The 20063-nt window shown below is 49.3% G+C and overlaps 1 protein-coding gene across 2 annotated transcripts; it reads right to left on the bottom strand.

The window, feature by feature from the left end:
• Positions 1-13679: 13679 nt before the first annotated feature.
• LOC123048374 (trihelix transcription factor GTL1) lies at positions 13680-18450 on the bottom strand. 2 transcript variants are annotated; one of them, XM_044471492.1, is made up of 3 exons: positions 17461-18422; positions 15094-16768; positions 13680-14968 (listed from the first exon to the last, which is right to left on the bottom strand). In XM_044471492.1, the coding sequence occupies exons 1-3, from the start codon at positions 17853-17855 to the stop codon at positions 14585-14587; spliced, it is 2454 nt and encodes an 817-aa protein (XP_044327427.1). In that variant the 5' UTR covers positions 17856-18422; the 3' UTR covers positions 13680-14584. The 2 variants fall into 2 exon arrangements, with proteins under 2 accessions (XP_044327427.1, XP_044327432.1); XM_044471497.1 differs by having other exon boundaries at positions 14674-14964; positions 17461-18450.
• Between the last annotated feature and the right edge of the window lie 1613 nt (positions 18451-20063).

Raw genomic sequence — 20063 nt, 5'->3', positions numbered from 1 at the left:
TCCACAAGAGGGCCACGGTATCGATATCAAAGAAAGTGGCAAAGCCCATGATTGCAAGTTGACGAACAGAAAGTAAAGTGTATGCAAGGGACTCAACAAGCATGACCTTCTTGATCGTGAGATCATGAGAGATGACCACCTTGCCAAGTCCCAATACCTTAGAAGATGAGGTGTCACCCCACTCGACATTGGTGGGCATAGATGGGACCTTGTGCACGTCCACCACCAAGTCCTTGCTTCCGGTCATATGATTTGTAGCTCCGCTATCGAGCAACCATGATCCCCCACCAGAAGCAAACACCTAGAAGAGATCAATGCTTGGTTTTAGGTGCCCATTTTGTAATGGGTCCTTTGATGTTAGTAACAAGTGTCTTTGGAACCCAAATAGACCATTCAATGTACTCATGAAGAGAACCAACAAATTTGGCATAAACATGCCCATCACTAGCACGGCATAACACATAAGAAGGATTATAATCGCCGGCTTTGTTGGGAGGGGTGGCATTTCCCTTCTTGACATTGCCGCCCTTTGAAATGTTCTTCTTCTTCTCCTCAGAGGCACTCTCTCCCTCCTTCACAAAGGTTTGCATGAGAGGAGGAGGTCTTTTGGTCTTGTCATTCTTCTTCTTGTTCTTGGAGTCGGGCACATACCCAACCCCTTCCTTGGCCACAACTCCCTTTTGGTTGATCAAGAGATCGTTGAGGTTCTTCTTGCCTTGTATGCAAGTCGCAAGACCTCTTTCAAGTTGCCCCTTTAGCTTAGCGTTCTCCTCAACGAGATGCACATGCTCACAACACAGGTTAGTAGCATTTGCATTATCAATTAACATCATACGAGGCAAAGTGGCCTTTTCCTTGGTTAGCTTTACTTGAAGTTTATCATGCGACTCTTCGAGGCTAGCATGAGCACCCTTCAAGACCTTGTGAGCCTTGTCAAGTAGATCAAACTCCTCTTTGAGTCTAGCAAAATCAACCTCAAGTTTGGCCTTCTCGGAGTTTAGCACATGAGAAGCAATGAGGACATGATCATAATCTTTCTTTAACTTAGCATGATCAATGTTGTGTGACTCCTTAAGAGCCAAACGAAGACCACACTCTTCCTCAAGAGCATTGGAAAGATCCGAAATCTCATCGGCATAGTCACGACTATGCCCTTCCATCTTAGTGATGGTGTTTTCGTGAGCCTCGATCATGTCATTGGCTTCACCAAGTTGTTCCAAGAGAGCAACAAAGTGCTTCTTGGATTTTCCCTTGAGTTTGCCCATAAAGGCCTCAAACTCATTAGCCTCCACATTATCTTCCTCAAGTTCATTAATGCTATCCGTCGGAGAAGGATGATTAATGATGGTAGTTTTGATGTTGGGGGTTACCTTGTTGGTGGCTTTAGCCATGAGGCACTTGGCGGTGATGCTCCCATTGGGTGAGTCAAAGAGAGACACCCATGGAGTCGTCGCAATGGCAATGGAGGCCATGGAAACCGACTCATCACTTTCATCATCGTCATCATCCTCATTGTACTCCTCTTGTACCACCAATGCCTTGGGAGGAGTCTTCTTGGTGAAGTTGCTCTTGTTGGGGAACGACTTGGCCTTGTCCTTTCGGATGAGCTTGCCACCATTGTCTTCCCTCTTCTCATATGGGCATTCCGCAACAAAATGACTCACGTTGCCACAATTGTAGCAAGTCCTAACACATTGCTTGCTCTTCGTGCCACTTGAGTTGTTTTTGCTAAAGTTTGGCCTCGAGTTTTTCTTGCTCCAAAATTGCCTTGAAGCAAGTGCCATGTGTTCATGATATGCATACTTCGTATCTTCGGGGTTGCTCTCCTCTTCTTCCTCTTCTTCTTCTTCAATGGTGAGCTTGGCCTTCAACGCAAGGTTAGGCTTCTTTGCCCTTTGAGAACGAAGCACCGCATTATCGGCGGTCTTGTCCAAAATTTTCATGGCCACAAACTCATCCAACACTTCACTTGAGGACAAAGTGTGGAAGTCCGGTCTTTGACGAATGATGGAGGACATGACCTTATGATAGGGCATCATTGCCTTGAGGAATTTGTGCTTGGTCCAATTGTCATCCGTGTCCTTGCTCCCGTGATCTCGTAGTGAGACCGCGAGTTTGGTTACTCTCCGATAAAGCTCACGAGGTTCTTCATCTTCTTTCATTGCAAACTCATCGGCCTCATCTTGCACCACTTCATAGTTGGAGCATTGAATGCTTGCACTTCCCCGGTAGAGAGAGACAACATAATGCCATGCATCTTTGGCCAAGGCGAAGGGACGAATATGAGGTAGGTCTTCGGGTGGAATTGCATCTTGAATGATGAAGAGAGCATTCTCATTGAATTGATTGTCCGCGGCTTCTCGAGGAGTGGAGTTGCTTGGATCATGTGGATAGAAACCTTCTTCAATGATTCTCCAAAGGTTAGTGTTCACATGATTTAAATGACGTTTAAAGCGGTAAACCCAAGAATCAAAGTCCTCATTTTTCACAATCTTAGGGGGAGGACCGGCATGTTTCAAATGAGTGGAAGGAACCGGTCCACCATAAACAAGTGGTGGTTCCACATGGGCAAAGATGTCGGTGCCATTCTTACCACTAGAAGAAGGAGCCTTTTCACTACTAGCTTCCCCCCTTTCGGGGATAGCATCCGTCACCTTGTTGGCGGGGTCACCCACTTTTAACGGTGCGGTGGATAGTTTAAGCCCCTCAAGAAATTTAGTAAACATGCTTTCAACTTTGGTCGTCATGGAGGTTTTCAATGTCTCCAAGGCCACATTGAACTCCTCACGAGAGACCGAGGTTCCCCCATCGCCCGTAGACGAGATCGGATTCACACCGGAGTGTTCCTCCACACCGTCTACGGTATCAACCGTACTCTTTGGAGGGTAAAGTCCTTAATAAAGAGAAGACGCTCTGATACCAATTGAAAGGATCGATATGGTTGAATAGAGGGGGTGAATAGGCAACTAACAATTTTTAGCTTTTCTTTAGCAATTTAAACTTTGCATCAAAGTAGGTTGTCTAGATATGCAACTAGGTGAGCAACCTATATGATGCAACAAGGATAGGAACACAAGCAAGCAAGATATATGAAACAAATAAGCTTGCACAAGTAAAGGCACGAGATAACCAAAAGTGGAGACGGTGGAGACGAGGATGTGTTGCCGAAGTTCCTTCCCTTTGAGAGGAAGTACGTCTTCGTTGGAGCGGTGTGGAGGCACAATGCTCCCCAAGAAGCCACTAGGGCCACCATAATCTCCTCACGCCCTCACACAATGCGAGATGCCGTGATTCCACTATTGGTGCCCTTGGAGGCGGCGACCGAACCTTTACAAACTAGGTTGGGCAATCTCCACAACTCAATTGGAGGCTCCCAACGACACCACGAAGCTTCACCATAATGGACTATGGCTTCGCGGTGACCTCAACCGTCTAGGATGCTCAAACACCCAAGAGTAACAAGATCCGCAAGGGATTAGTGGGGGGAATCAAATATCTCTTGGTGGAAGTGTAGATCGGGGCCTTCTCAACCACTCCCGAGCAAATCAACAAGTTTGGTCGGCTAGGGAGTGAGATCGGGCGAAAATGGAGCTTGGAGCAATAATGGAGCTTAGGGGTGGAAGAGGTAAGTCAACGGGGAAGAAGGGGACCCCTTATATAGTGTGGGAACAGGATCCAACCGTTACCCACCAACCAGCCCGCGGCCAGCGGTACTACCGCGCCTGGCCAGCGGTACTATCGCAAGGCCGCGCGGTACTACTACTTGCAACCAAGCGGTACTACCGCACGGCTGTGCGGTACTACCGTACCGACCCACGGTACTGCCGCAACCCTAGCAACAGAAAAGATAAACAGACGCGCAGGAGCTGGGGGCGGTACTTCCGCACGCGTGGTACTACCGCGCCCCCCATGCGGTACTACCGCGAGGCAAAAATCCCAGCCAGGGGGGAAGGGAAACTTCCGTGCCTACTTCCGCAAAGAAACGAAAGTAGAAAAAACCCGACACAGTAGTACTGCCGAGGGGCGGTACTACTGCCTGACTGCATAGCGCGGTACTATCACTCGGCGAAAGTGGTACTACCGTGGGCACCTGCGGTACTACCGCGCCACCGCGCGGTACTACCGCGAATGCCTACGGTACTACCGTTGTCCTGGGAGCAGTACTACCGCAACCAACAACAGCAGCCAGACAAGGGAGGCAAGAAAACAGAGGAAGCTCCAAGGAAAAAGGAGGGGACAAGAAGGAGACGTGTATCTGATGATTCCACCCAAACCTTTCCAACGCGGACCCCCTCTTAATAGTACGGCTTTCCTACAACTCAAATCCACCAAAAAGAAACATAGAAAAGATGTCGTCTTCATCAGTCTTCGAGGGGCACCCAACCGTCTTGTGCCTAGCAATGAAGTGTCTCGAATACTCATGGCACACGATTAGCCGCAAATGCGTTGTCATCAATCACCAAAACACTTAGGGATAAATATGCCCTTACAACCATGATCTCCATCATCTTGATCTTTATCAACATGTCTTCACATGGTCGTCTCGCCAACTATAGCTTTTGCAACTATTGCTATCACATAGCGATAAAGTAAAGCAATTATATGGCGCTTGCATCTTATGCAATAAAGAGACAACCATAAGGCTCCTGCCAGTTGCCGATAACTTTAACAAAACATGATCATCTCATACAACAATTTATATCTCATCACGTCTTGACCATATCACATCACAACATGCCCTGCAAAAACAAGTTAGACGTCCTCTACTTTGTTGTTGCAAGTTTTACGTGGCTACTACGGGCTGAGCAAGAACCGTCCTTACCTACGCATCAAAAACCACAATGTGGTATAGTGATTGCTTTTTGATCTTCAGAAAGAACCATGTTCATTGAATCCGATTCAACTAAAGTTGGAGAAACTGACACCCACCATCCACTTGTGTGCGAAGCACGTCGGTAGAACCAGTCTCGTGTAAGCATATGCGTAATGTCGGTCTAAGCCACTTCATCCAACCATATCGTTAAATCAAGAATCAACTAGTGACAGCAAGCAATATGTATATACCCATGCCCACAACTCCTTTGTGTTCTACTCGTGCATATGACATCTACGCATAGACCTGGCTCTGATGCCACTGTTGAGGAACGCGGTATTTCAAAAAAATTCCTACGATCACGCAAGATCTATCTAGGAGATGCATAGCAACAAGAAGGGAAGAGTATGTCTATGTACCCTCGTAGACTGAAAGCGGAAGCATTTAGTAACGCAGTTGATGTAGTCGAACGTCTTTGCGATCCAACCGATCCAAGTACCGAACATACAGCACCTCCGCGTTCAACACACATTCAGCTCGATGACGTCCCTCGGGGTCTTCATCTAGTTGAGGCCGAAGGAGAGTTCCGTCGGCACAATGGCATGGCGACGGTGATGATGAAGTTACCGACGCAGGGCTTCGCCTAAGCACTACGATGATATGACCAAGGTGTGTAACTGTGGAGGGGGGCACCGCACACGGCTAAGACAAATCTTGTGTGTCTATGGGGTGCCCCCTGGCCACGTATATAAAGGAGGGGGGAAGAGGTGGCCGGACCTAAGGGGGCGCGCCAGGTGTGGGGAATCCTACTAGGACTCCCTAGTCCAAGTAGGATTCCCCTCCCCTTTCCTATTCGGAGTAGGAGAGAAGGACAAAGAGGGAAAGGGAGAAGGAAAGGGGGGCCGCGCCCCCACCCCTTGTCCAATTCGGTTTGGGCACTGGGGAGGCGCTCGCCACCTCTTGGCCCTTCTCGCCTCTCTCCACTAAAGCCCAATAAGGCCCATTACTTCTTCCGGTGAATTCCCGTAACTCCCCGGTACTCCGAAAAATACCTGAATCACTCGGAACCTCCCGATGTCCGAATATAGCCTTTCAATATATCGATCTTTACACGTCAACCATTTCGAGACTCCTCGTCCTATCTGTGATCTCATCCAGGACTCCGAATAACCTTCGCTACATCAAATCACATAACTCATAATACCAATCGTCATCGAACGTTACGCGTGCGGACCCTATGGGTTCGAGAACTATGTAGACATGGTCGAGACACATCTCCGATCAATAACCAATAGCGCAACCTAGATGCTCATATTGGCTCCTACATATTCTACGAAGATCTTTATTGGTCAAACCGCATAACAACATATGTTGCTCCCTTTGTCATCGGTATGTTACTTGCCCAAGATTCGATCGTCGGTATCCTCATACCTAGTTTAATCTCGTTACTGGCAAGTCTCTTTACTCGTTCTATAATGCATCATCCCATGACTAACTCATTAGTCACATTGCTTGCAAGGCTTATAGTGACGTGCATTACCGAGAGGGCCCTAGATACATCTCTAACAATTGGAGTGACAAATCCTAATCTCGATCTATGCCAACTCAACAAACACCATTGGAGATACCTGTAGAGCATCTTTATAATCACCCAGTTACGTTGTGACGTTTGATAGCACACTAAGTCTTCCTCCGGTATTCGGGAGTTGCATAATCTCATAGTCATAGGAACATGTATAAGTCATGAAGAAAGCAATAGCAATAAACTAAACGATCATAGTGCTAAGCTAGCGGATGGGTCTAGTCCATCACATCATTCTCTAATGATGTGATCCCGTTCATCAAATGATAACACATGCCCATGGCTAGGAAACTTAACCATCTTTGATTAACGAGCTAGTCAAGTAGAGGCATACTAGGGACACTATGTTTGTCTATGTATTCACACATGTATTAAGTTTCCGGTTAATACAATTCTAGCATGAATAATAAACATTTATCATGATATAAGGAAATAAATAATAACTTTATTATTGCCTCTAGGGCATATTTCCTTCACGTCTCATCAGCGCGGAGCAGCGAGGGGGCCGGCGCCGGGTCGGTGGTCATGGGGGGGCATGGAACGGCGGCCCGTCGAGGCCAGCATAAGGACCGACAGAGCTGGAGGACCCGCCGTACTGCAGGGTTGGTGTCGGCGGCAACTGGACGTGCGACGGCCCTGAAGCCATCATGTAGACCGGCTGCGACGACCCGACCAACCAGGCCGGTGCGGTGACAGCAAGGGCGGGAACCGGACCTGGTTGATCGGGACCCCCGCCGGCGCGGACAGGGCCAGCCCGAAGTTGACGGGCGACGGCGGCGGCAGCTGCTGCAGCGGTCCCTCGGACGTGGCAGAGGACGCCAGGGGCGGCGGCTTCCACGGCGGCCACAGCGTCGCATTGGCGGCGATGGGCGGCGCAGCCGGGTGTGGCCTGTAGGACCCGACCAGGAACAGGCGGATCCCCTAGACCGCCTGGGTTAGGTCTCGCAGCGCCCCGGACACCTCCTCCGGGGTGAGGACGATGGTGGCGGGCGCGGCAGAGGACCCCGGCGCGGGCAGGAGCGGGGTGACGACAGTGGTCGTCGCCGCAGGCAACGAGGTGACCGGCAGCAGGAGAGACGGGGTGGGCTGCGGTGTAGACATGATCGAATCGAAGCTAGCTGATACCAAACTGGTAGGAGCTAGGGTCCTACCTGGCCTGGACTGTAGGTTGTAGGGGTGAGAGGCTGGTTGTCGAGGAGGAGGGCGCGCCGGCGATGCGCCGGCACCATAGTCGTGCGGGAGGAGGCGGCGGCTGAGAGGGAGAGGCGGCTAGGGTTTAGGGTTCTGCCTCCTAAGGGGAGCCGGGCAATAGTAATGACTTATTGCTTAATTCCAAAAGGTTTTTTTTTTAAGTGCGCAATCGCGTATCTTAGCTTTATAGAAGGCAGGTATCCTTACATATGTTTATATAATCCTCGCTTGTTAATAAAAATAAAATAAGTTGGGCTAAGCCCCTAACTAGACGCGCCTAATGGGCCTCCTCCGGCTATAAGTGACGCCAATCATAACAATAAATTTATAAGATTTATATACATGGTCAAAAAAAAGATTTGTACATGGACTATTTGGTTCATGGGCATAAATTCGACAGTTTAAAACAAGAGGAAAAAACAAAACATTTTTGTGGGGACAAACTATATAATTCATTGAAATAAGACAAATGATGCTGAACTAGAAAACATGACGTGAATTTCAAACAACGACGGCGAGGGCGTGTATGGTATATCGTCGGTTAAAAAAGAGAGAGAAAAAACTCTGGTTTGTGGAATAGTGCAACTCCGTGGTGCGAGTGGATCCACGAGTTACCAGTATCTTGAGACATGCGCCTGAGCGCGAACGACAATCGTCCGTACATGCTGGACACTGAGAGTCGTTACTTTTCCCGCCTGCTGACGTAGTGGCCCGATGCTCTCCATCATGTACCTAACCATCACACTAACAGAAATGGGCAAGCAGACAGATAATGCACTGCAGGGTGACATGAAGTGTTGCATGCATATATATGGGCGACGCATGTGATGATGCTTGCTGCACCAGGTAACTGCTAATAATCCATTAACCGGGCGACTGCACTTGTGACACTCCTCCTGGTGCATAACTTATCTGGCAAAATGCTTGTGCTAGCTTTTGAATTATACTATCGGAGGTAAACACTGGTTGTAGAAAAAAAACAAATTCTTCTAGTTGTTGATGTGTCTTCTACTGTACTACTCCCTCCATCCGAAAATAAATGTGTTAATCTTAATACAACTTAATACGAAAGTTAGTACAAAGTTAAATACTTATTTTAGGATGGAGGGAGTACATATTAACATGCCATGGCATCATGAACCAATCTCTGATTGGATGATTAGAGGGACAATGATATCCCAGCACATCAGGGTTCAAGTCCTGAAGCTTGCATTATTCGTAGATTTATTTTAGGATTTTCGGCGATGCACTTTCAATGCAAGGAGACATTTCGTCAATGACGAGGCGTCTACGGTAACTTTATAAATCTCAAGATGATATGCCGGCTCAATCTCTCGAAGGTGCTCATAGCAGTAGGGTGTGAGTATATTCGCGTATGTACGAGCGCTTGCCTATGTACTGTGTTAAAAAAACAGAAATGTTAACGTCCATACGTGTGGGCGTTTGCATCTCGCCCACACGCGTGGATCCGCGTCCGTTCGTGAGCGCACGAATCTTAGCATGTTTTAGTACCACGTAGGACTGGCCTGGTGTGTGGGCGTTCAGCCGGTCGCCCACACGGCCATTTCACCACACAGGAGGGGTTGGTGTGTGGGCGTTCAGCAGTTCGCCCACACGCCACTTTGCACGCACACACAAGGGCTAGTGTGTGGGCATTTGGCATCTTGCCGACACGCCCTTCTCCTCTCCCACACCCAAGCTGCTAGTTGCCATGTGTTTTTGCACTGCACATGGCAACTGCCCCTAGTGTGCTTTTATAAGCAGGTGGCAACTCTCTTTTTTTACCCGAGTTTGCCATGTGTTTTGCAGGGTACACGGCAACTTTCTAGTGTGCACGTAAGCAGATGGCAACTCTCTTTTACCGAGTTGCCATATGTTTTTGCATGATACATGGCAACTGTCCTAACGTGCATGTACATGGCAACTGCCCTAACATGCACGCAAGCAGATGGCAACTCTTCCTTTTTACATGGCAACTGCCCTAGCATGCTTGTGAGCACATGGCAACTCTCTCAACTGCCTAGTGTTAGTATGTGGCAACTCCTAAAGTTATGAAATCATGGCAACTACATTAGATCAGACCATACATGGCAACTGCAGTTGAGCAACCATGGCAACTGAAGTTGTCCGACATGGCAACCGTAATTCAGCGACATGGCAACTGCAATTAAACGAACATGGACGAGGGTCTGGACCATGGCAACTGCGGGCGCGCGGTGACCGTCACGCGTGGCGTGCGGGACCAGGAGGTACGAGGCCTGACATATGGACGTGTGGGCGTTATCAACTTCGCCCACACGCACACGTGTGAGAGGGATCGGGAGGGGAAAAAAAGCGTGTGGGCGCTAATTGTTTTGCCCACACGTAGGTGTGTGGCCTGTTCCTCTTATACACCACACAAAATGTGTGGGCGGACTCCCTAACGCCCACACGTGTGGCACTTATCGGCGTCCTAAAAAAACACGCCATAGCATCTCATTATCATCCTTTCTTTCTTTTTATTTATGGGTTGAAATGAAATCCCAAAACTTGTTTACATTCATTTTAGGAAGAAAAAAAGGTGAAATAAAATATCCTGTGTAGCACCGGGGTGTTGACCTAGCGAAGTTTCTTGAGGTTTTTCAGTACTGTCCCACTCTCAGGTAACAGCGTCTCGTGAAGCGCGGAGTCACCGCACATGCTGCCGAGCATGAGAATTCATGCACTGTGCCTTTCTTCCATCTTTCTCTTTTTTTACCCTTTTACCCTGTACATGACGCATCATTTACCGCGACAGAATTTTGTAGTACTACTAAAAACCTACTCTACTCTCACACACCAAAAGAATCTTCTGCAGCCGGCCGCTCTGCATCTACAGCTGCATGCGAGGGACTTTTTTTTTCTGACGAGCTTGCCTTTGTCATGCACAACTGCTTAGTCTGTGTGTGCACCCTTCCAAAAAAAACTTCTCAGTGTGTGCGTACTGGCGTGCTGCGGATAATTACTTACCAAAGCAGGTAGTAAGAAATTGTGTTTTTACTGGACTTTGAATGCCTCCGTGCAGTGCCTTTAACGTTGGATCGGCTAGCCTTTTCTTACCGCTGTAAAACTATGTGCATTGATGGATGTGTGTTACTACTACTACTCAAACTGTTTGTAGAAAAGGTAAACCTCATGAACAAACAACATTTGTTGGCATGCAATTTAATTGGTCCTCTCTAGCTGCTCACTGATGCATGAGTTCTTACTCTCTTTTTTTATGACAAGGTAAAAGATGCCGAGTAAATGCCAGTGGTGAAAAGAAGAAAAGGGCGCAAAACAAAAGGGTACAAGATTGCAGCGTGGGCTCCTCTGTGCATGCCAGAGCCCTAATTTCACACCCCCTTTTTTTTCCCGACCTTCCCATGTGCATCATTCAGCCTGCATGCAGCCAGAACAAAGTAGAGCCGGCCCTCCCTTCTCATGCCAATTGCCCAAGCCAAGGAAAGAGAGATGTTTTCCAAACCGAGTCCAACTCGTTTCTTCCCAGTAGTCAAAACATAAACTAAGAATTCTCACGTTGTTTAGAAAAATATAACGAAGTAAATAATACAGTAATTTTAAAAGGCAGTACTAGCAGTAGAAAAGGGATGCATGTGCGGTGCGCCCGTGGTGAGCGAGCGCCCGCAGCTGCAACCTCCACCTTCTCCCAACAATTAAACAGGAGGCATCAATCCCACAGCGCCCCTATCTTTCTAACTTTTTATGGCAGGGCACGCCACCCCACGCGCTTCAACCGTTTCTATACGGATCCCCAGCTGCTGCCGCCGCTGCCAGCCCTGACCCCAAACCAATTTTGTATGCTTGCCAAATGGATCAGTATTCTATCGACACCCTGGCGCTAACTCCGAGTCAGCCAAAAATAGGGCATCTCATCTCCACCACGTACGCCCAGGTACAATTTTGAAGCGCCACCCGGAGTGTATCAAGTGTGTGATTTGGTGAGGATTCTTCTCTAGAATGTGTTTCCTCCGCAATGTTAGAATTGGTCAAAGACATCCCTAATCCGAATACAAAATCATTTTGAAGCAAAAACATATTTCGAATAGGCGGCATTTTTGCTGAGTTCATAACTCCCTCCCGACAATTAAAGATGGTACTCATGGGTGTAATAAAAAAATTATATCACTCCATTGGTGACAATCCTTTTGGCCCAACGAAAAACTCTTCAAACAAAGACTTTTACCCTCGTAGCCTTCAAATATCTAGGTTATGTCTGTAGTCATGTATTGTTGTTATCGACCGGTCGTGCATGGTCTTTTTTCCGTTTTCTATTTTTTTATGACAAATGGTTGATACATAATAAAGTTGGTTGTGTGTGCATCCCAGTGATGCAGATGTAGGAGGTCACCTCCTTTTCCACACAAAAAACCCAACCTCGCCTCCAATCCTTTGTCTTTCTCCTCAAAATCCGTACATGCTTCTTAGAGTGGGCAAGCCGAACCAACAATCAAGGTTGCGTGCATCTTGATTCTATTGTGTGATTCTACAAGATCCAAATTAATTTGACTAGTGCTATGATTTTGTATAGCTTTGTTCTACGATTCTAACAAGTAGAATTTATCATTTTACAATCCTAACAATTGTATTCCTATGATTTGTGATATTGCCAAAGAGTCAGCTTCAAAACCTCGGATTTTAACAACTTTGGCTGCGATGCTAAGTCCCGCAGGAGGGAGAATTGAGTTTACAGCGGTCGACAATGACACAAAAAGGGATGGACTTTTCAATATAGCAAAGAATTCCATTCCCGGCTCCTAGAAGACCATACACATACTTGTGACAAACCCACTGTTAGAAATCCGATGTGTGGTCAATTATCTTAGGACAGGTAATCACAGCACTACATCGGTATTTGTTAATGAGGGTTGGCAATCTTACCTACTCCCCAAGGGATGAAATGGACGCTCCTCCGCATGTAGTACTAAATCAACATCGCACAATCGCTTGATGGTTTGTGTCTAACCTACTGGATCACATGACTCCAGTTGCAACGGTTGTCAAGAAAATAGCAGTGGAGCTCAAGATTAATAGTTCAAGTTCAATGTACACACGAAGGTTCATGGATGGCGGCTTCAAGACGGCGAGGTAATATTTGCAAAGTTGTTATATGGGTCGAATACGCGTGTGTACGTGTCGAGCAACAACCGGACATGTAATTAGTTAAGGGTTAGGTGTTTGATTCAAACACTTGTAGCTTGGGACGTTTATATACAAGTGACTAGACATAAGCTGATAGGCTAGACACATACACACACATATTTCATACATATTTCAACACCTACCAATGATCGAGTAAGAATGCTACCATCGATGGCATGGGTAGCTTCTCCTAGGGGTGGTAGTGGCCCTGGCCTCAATTGTCTTGGTGGCCGCAGCAGACTCAACGCCTTTTTGCCACATATTGTTCTTTTATATATCTTGCTACTGAACAACTTCTTTGTGCCTTGTAGCATAATTTGTGACTTGGCATTGGACTATGATGTCCGTTCTCTCTTTCCCTCGACCCCCTAAACTGGTGCGTTTTGCAATGTATTGAATTAGGTCAAACAAATCATTGAATCCTTCTTTTCACACCATTGATGGTTTGAGTAGAATTATTAATTTCATATTCTAATACCGGAATCCATAAATGTGATAGGAGCACAAGGCCGCTCATCTATTCCATAGATTGTAGAATAACAACGGAGTTATACTTAGGTGTTGATTATTAGCGCAAGACCGCTCATGTACCTTGTTATTAGGTGATTGTAATATCACAATCGTTTCTAGCTCGCTTACGGTACATATTTGTAGTTGTAGAAAAACTATTTGTGTGCCTCCTCTTGCTATTACATTTCATATAGCATGGTAATGTAGGTTGGCATGCATGTGAGGACTATACTACACCCCAAGGGTTCGTACTAACCATGGCATTGTAGTAATAATATTTGGAAGAGAGATCCTTATGGGATCTAAAACCAGAATAAGCTTACAATAATTTAGGCATCAGATCTAGAGTATAATCAGAGGTGAACATGTAACTTTATCCTGCATCTGCCTCTAGCCATTAAAATACAGAAAACACAGTAGGCATGCAGTGATGGAGTTCATATATACTCAGAAGAATGCTGGTGCAAGCACAGCAAGAATATAGGATATAGTATGTCACAAGTATACACTGTAATAGTTCAGTAAAAACAGTTGGTAAGAAGAAGAAAAGCTCGGTAATACATAATGGACAATTTGGGTAATTTCGAAAGAAAAAATATATAGAAGATAAAAAGGAAAAAAAATCCGCATATGCTCCAGCACCTTCTTCCTCATGGCCTGCAGGCCAGTACCGTCGATCCTTTTTCATTTTTCACCGTTCCATTGCAGCACGTACAGTACCACACTGTGGGGCAGTAGCCGTATGCACCAAATTGACGAAAGTAACAAGCACACGCTCTTCTCTTCATTTTAACCGCGCGCGAGCTGGATCGATCTTATTACCGGGGTTTTTTACCACCCCGATGTAGTAGTGATTAACCTCTCAGTGAAGCCCTCCGGCAAGAAGGGTTCTTATTAATCACCACGACAAATCAATAAATAACCAGACCACCATTTTTTTACTGTAACACTGTAATTAACACAGCAACGAATCAAGAAACGGATGCAGCCGCTAGCTGGACATGTAAAGGGAAGGTGTATATCGGAGTAGCAACGTCGACGACGATGCGCATGCATATGCATGCATGCAGGCGAATGATTCTGACATGGACATGTCGTCGTTGCTACGTGCATGTGCATATGAGGGGTGCTGGAGCTTGGTGGAGGAGGAGAGAGCTCTTGAGCTCTAGGTCTGGAGGTGCCGAGATATATGGACGGGGATGGAAGATGCGACAGGTAGGTAGATACAAATGGTACAAGAAAGAGAGAAAGAGAAGGTAGAAAGCCACCGATGGAATTGATTGGGGTATGGGGAGAGAGAGAGCTAGTCACCGGGGTGATGGATGGATCTACTGGACCATGCCCAGGAAAGATCCGGCTGTCGTCGTTGCCGCCGCCGGCGCGCTGGGAGCGGCAGCGCCAGGCGGGTTGCCGCCGCCGGACGAGGTGGCGTTCGGCCTGACAACGTTGTGGTGGTGCTGTTGATGCTGATTCTGATGTTGTTGCTGCCCCTGGAACTGGATCTTGTACTGCGTTTTGTTGCCGTCGAGGTCGTCCTCCTCGTCCTCGTCCTCGTAGTCGTCCTCGTCCTCGTCGTCCTCGTCCATGTTGTCGCTCTCGGCGCCGCCGCCGCCCGTACGGTTGTAGCTGTTGATCGCAGCCTGCTGCGCCGCCTGCGGCTGCGGCTGTGGCTGCCTCTGCTCCATCGTCGTCTCCTTCATGATGCCTTCTGGCTTTAAATGCGCAGTGTTATGCAATCAGCATTGGATCACGGAAGAAACGAACAGCAGGGTACCACATGTACGCGCCAAATGGCTATGGCCACATCCAGAATGCACATATTTTCGAGCTTAATTACCTTTTTCGCCGCCGCGTCTCCGCCTGCTTCGCCGAAGACGAACCTGCTGCCGCCGTTGCTCGCCGCCAGCCTTTGCGCTCCCCCGGAGACTCCTGCCGACGCGCCGCCGCCATTACCGTTGCCGTTCCCGGCGTTGCTGGCGTCGTTCTTGGCCACAGGTGGCTGCTGTGGAGCCGTCTGCGAGATCGGCGCCGCGACGGTGAACGCCTCGATGCGCTCCTGGGGAGCTGCATTGGCGTGCACTGCGGGCGGCGGCAAAGCCAGTGCGCCGCCGGCGCCGGAGGGGGAGCCGAGCGCCGCCTTGTTGCGGTAGAGCGCCTCGAGCTGGTGGAAGTAGGGGCACGTCTTGGAGTCCTCGGGCCGCTTCTTGTTGCTCTCCTTCACCTTCTTGAAGTACTTGTTGATGTTCTCCCACTTCTCCTTGCACCGCTTGGAGCTCCGGTTGTAGCCCATCCGCCGCATGCCGGCGGAGATCTCTTCCCAGAGCGGTCCCTTGGGCCCGGCCTCTTGGTACCTCATGTCCAGGTTGCTCCGCAGTTGGATCAGCGCGTGCACCTCCGCCTTGGGCCACCGCGACGATGTCGGTCCGCTGCCGCCACCGGACCCGTCGTAGCCCGACGAGTCGTGCGGCGCTTCCGAGGGCGCCACGACGATGTCCATGCAGCTTGAATTTACGGCCGGCGCTTGCTGCTGTAGCTGTGGCGTCGCTGGAGCCGGCGACTTGTGCGGCTGCGGCGTCACGGGCGGCATTGTTGGCGGCTTCTGCTGCCGTGGCGAGGGTTGAGGTTGAGGCGGCGAGTGCGTGGCAGGTGGCTGCGAAGACGGCGGTCGTGGATGAACTGGCGCGGCGGAGTATGCTATGGGCGTGGCGTGAGGCTGCGAAGGCGGCGGCGGTGGCATGAATGTAATGGCCTGCGCGGCGATGGACGGCATGGGGATGGTCTGCCCGGTGATCTTCTGTATGAAGGAGAGCACAGCGGCGTCGCGGGTAGCAGCCATGGCGCGCTCCTGCCCGAGGATCTCCTGCTCGCGCGCCAGGCGCGCCATCTCCTGCCTCCGCCACGCCTCCTCGCGGATCATGCGGTCCTGCTCCCGCTTCTCGATGGCCTCCAGGAACCGCTGCTGCATCGCCTCCTGACGCTCCATCACCTGCTTCATCAGCCCCTCGAAGAACCTCATCATCTTGCCGCTCCCGGCCTCGCCGCCAGAACCAGCCGCGGCGCCACCCTCCGACGTCCGCTTCCTCTTCCCTCGCTCGTCGGCGCCGCCGCCCATGTCGTCGGTGCCCTCGTCGTCCGAGTCGTCCTCGTCCGAGTACTCCTCCGTGTTGGACGTTGAGAAGCTCAAGTTGCCCACTACCACTGGCGTCGGCAGGCCAGCCGTGGCGGCGGCCGCGGCACCAACAGGCGGCGGCTCGGCGAGGGGCCGTAGAGCCGTGGGTCCCACCACCCCAGGCACCCCAACGGCTGTCGCCGGCGGCGGGGCCGATGCCATCGGAGCCGCCGTCACACCGGACGTGCTTTGCATCGCCTCGAGCTGCCGGAAGAAGCGGTACGTCTTGCCGTCGTTGCGGCCGGCGCGGCTGTCCTTGGTGCGCTTGTAGTACTTGTGAACGTTCTCGAACTTCTCCTTGCACTTCTTGGCGTTCCGCCTGTACCCCTCCTCGGCCAGCTTCCTGCCAACCACCACCAACACCAATCATCATGAGCATCAACAGCACAAAAGAAAAGAACCTCGTCAATGGAGCTCTACGCTACAACCACAATTGCAAACATACGAACTCACACATCATGCAAGTAAACCGTAACTCTCACACAAAAGCTGCATGCATGTACCGGTAGAATTTTACTCGATTTGGGCACCCAAATGCAAAAGATAAAGAAAGGCATATGCATACATGCAGCACTACTAGCAAGAATGGCAAATCCCAAGAAGAATGCAAAATAGATTAAATCGGGAATCAAAATCCAACTTTTGCTTGCAGAAATTCAGAGTGCCGGAGTAAAAGACAGCTTCTCTGGGATTGATGCCCCCGGATCTGAAGCTTACGGGAGTAGTAGTAGCTCTCATGTCGAAGAGATGGTTGGACAAAAAAAATCAGGGAAAGGTGGGGAAGGAGAGCGATATGATTTTAAAATGGAAAAAAAGTCACTGTGCTCGTGAAGCATAGTTAAGGCAAAAGTGTAAAAAGAAGTGTTTTTTAGCCGGTAATTAAACAGCCACGGCGGACGGAAATCACAGCACGCCGCCGCCGAGATTTCATGCGGCATTACGGCGACGACAATTTCCGGCCTCCAGGGACGGCGATGCCGGCGACGGCGTGCGCAATTGCCTGGCGGAGGTCAATTCGAGTGGGTTGTAATTTACCTGGAGACCTCTTCCCAGAGTGGGCCCTTGAGGGTGGCGTCCCGGAAGGCGGCGTCCATGTCCGACCGGATCTTGAGCAGCGCCAGGGTCTCCTGCCGCGGCCACCGGTTTCCTCCGGCGCCGCCGCCCAAGCCTTCCTCGCCGGCCGCGAGCGCCTCTTCGTCGAAGCCCACGGCGCCGGCACCTGCTAGCTCGTTGTTGAGCTGCTGCTGCGGCGGCGGCGGCCCAGGCGCCGGCGGGCGGCTGCTGATGGGCGAGGGCGCCTCGGCCATCGAGATCCGCTGCTGGCCGGTGCTCCTAGACGGCGAGAATGGCGGCATCTCTGGGGGATGCAGGCCGAACTGCTGGCCCGGGCCTCCACCCTGATGCTGCGGCTGCTGCTGCTGCTGCTGCATGCTAGTACACACTGGGTGCACGTCGCCGGCAAAGCGTTACCAGAGGCGCATAGGGAATGGAGGTGATGGAATGATCAGTACATGAGAGGGAGGTGAAAAAGATGGGAGGCCAGGACAGCCAGAAAGAGCACGGAGAGAGAAGGAGAGCGGGGGGAAAGGGAAAGAAACAGAGATGAGGTGGTGGTAGGCAGGTCAGGGACGAAGAAGAAGAAGAAGAAGAAGAAGAAGAAGAGGAGGAGGAATAGAGGAGCTCTAGTACAGGAAGGAAGCCTGGCACAAGAAAAATACCCTCTGCAAGGGAGAGAGGAGGGGGGAGAAGGGAGAGGAAAAAAGAATTAAGATACCTTCAGTAAGCCTGCAATAAATAATAGGGTGGATTGGAGGAGAGAGAGGGGACGAGAATATGATAGCTGTGAAGGAGAGAGAAAGAGGGAGGGGGGTTGAGAGAGAAGTGAAATGTTGAGTACAGCGAGAGGAGAGAGGGCTGTTTGTTGTGTGCAGACGACGATGAGGGGGATGATGTGGGAGATAAAACAAAGGAGATGCTGCGCTGTCAGGGTGGCTTTACCCCCCTCTGCTAGTTAAAAACCCAAAGGACGGGGGAGAGGGAGAGGAGTGCCTGCCGGACAATGGTAGTATGGTAGAGAGAGAGAAACATGTGAGCAGCATGGAGAGAGAGAGATGGGATGGGGGGAGGCTTGTAATGAAAGGGAGGGGAGCACAAATACCCCTCTACAAAACTCCCCTACCTCGATCCCCATGGAGGAATATGTTGGATTCTGTGGTGATCTTAGGCATTTCCCTTCCCCATACAATATATCTACCTCAGGCCTTGTTCGGTTGAGGTGGTTTGTGAGGGGGATTGGCAGGGATTGAGGGTGATTAGATCCCCTACAAGCCAAATTCCTCTCCAATCCACTCCAATCCCCTTGGGAGGAGGATTAAACGAACAAGGCCTTAGTCATATGTTATCCGCCGGATTAACCATTTTTTACCAGTAACTTACCCTTGTACTATCATTTCCTCCAAGTACTATAGCTTCTGGCATCCTTTTCCAACACTGCAGTAGTATTGATCGCCCATCAAAACATTTCGATGAAGCTAATTTAAACGGCAGGGAAACAATTAATCGCAGCAAGATTTATTTTTAACCTTCAAAGCCAGAAAAAAAAAGAGAGAGATAAGCATGAGAGAACAAAATTAGTTAGGAGAAACGGCAGAAAGAGAGAGATAAAAAGGAAGGACGAGGAGAGAGAGAGAAGGAGCAGACAAGACCACATTATAACAGCTGTGCCGTGGGCCCGCGCGGAGAGCGAAAGAGGTGCAGAACGTGCCTGGCGATTAACGCGGACCCCTCATCACCACTCGCCCAGGCGAAACCGACGCGGTGCACCGCACGCAGACGCCACTGAGCTGTGGGCCCGTGACCTTGCTTGGCCCATGTGTCATGCGTTTCGGTTGGAGAAGCCACGCGTGCCTGGAGAAGGCGGAGGAGTATAAAAATGGCCATACATTGGCATGTTGTGGGTTAATCCCTCCCTTTCCAGGTAATAAATGGCCATGTGGCCCTTTTTAATGATTAGGCAAAAAAAATCTGGGTGATTAATTAACTTAACCACCTGCATTATGCTTCCCCTGCTTAAGTTAATGTATGGGCAGGATGGCATTTCTTTTCACATGGAAATGCATCTTAGAAATATATTGGGGCAGGGAGTTCAAGTGGAGAATTGATACGGTCACAGACTGCTTGTACTACCGGAAAAAAGAAAATCATGTCAAGCATATACATATGTATTTACTCTTTACGTGAGATTTCACAATAAGGGTTGGAGTCGTGCACAAAAATACCATCCATGCATATATTTCACTCTATCTTTGAATTTAGCACATCAAAACGAACAAATGATAGTACCACCGATTTCAGTATTGAACCAAAAACATGATCAGTACGCGCCACCGATTTCAGTATACTAGCAATAACAGATGTGCAATGCACTAAAATATATTTGATCATATCTCAAAAACAGACACAGTGTATGTTCGATTGTGGCAAATGACACGTGTCATTTTATGCAACACAACTATTGACTCGGTTAATGCATGCAGGTGCCAATTTTCTAGTTAAATTTTGTGCTGGTTGTGAGTGTCCAGTTTATCCGCGAACCGTTGAATAAATATTTCGAGTCAATTGGTTCTAATGAAGTTGTA

Source organism: Triticum aestivum, chromosome 1A (assembly GCF_018294505.1).
Source record: "Triticum aestivum cultivar Chinese Spring chromosome 1A, IWGSC CS RefSeq v2.1, whole genome shotgun sequence".
Lineage (NCBI taxonomy): Eukaryota > Viridiplantae > Streptophyta > Magnoliopsida > Poales > Poaceae > Triticum > Triticum aestivum.
The sequence above is the reverse complement of the archived record's forward strand: the minus strand, read 5'-3'. Positions and strand labels throughout refer to the sequence as shown.

Excerpts from the sequence above, each read along its gene's own strand:
- LOC123048374 (XM_044471492.1), bottom strand. The coding sequence starts at position 17,855 with ATGCAGCAGCAGCAGCAGCAGCCGCAGCATCAGGGTGGAGGCCCGGGC. Across the intron at positions 16,769-17,460 it reads CTCTGGGAAGAGGTCTCCAG|GAAGCTGGCCGAGGAGGGGT; the intron begins GTAAATTACAAC and ends GGTGGTTGGCAG. Across the intron at positions 14,969-15,093 it reads GAGACGCGGCGGCGAAAAAG|CCAGAAGGCATCATGAAGGA; the intron begins GTAATTAAGCTC and ends GCGCATTTAAAG.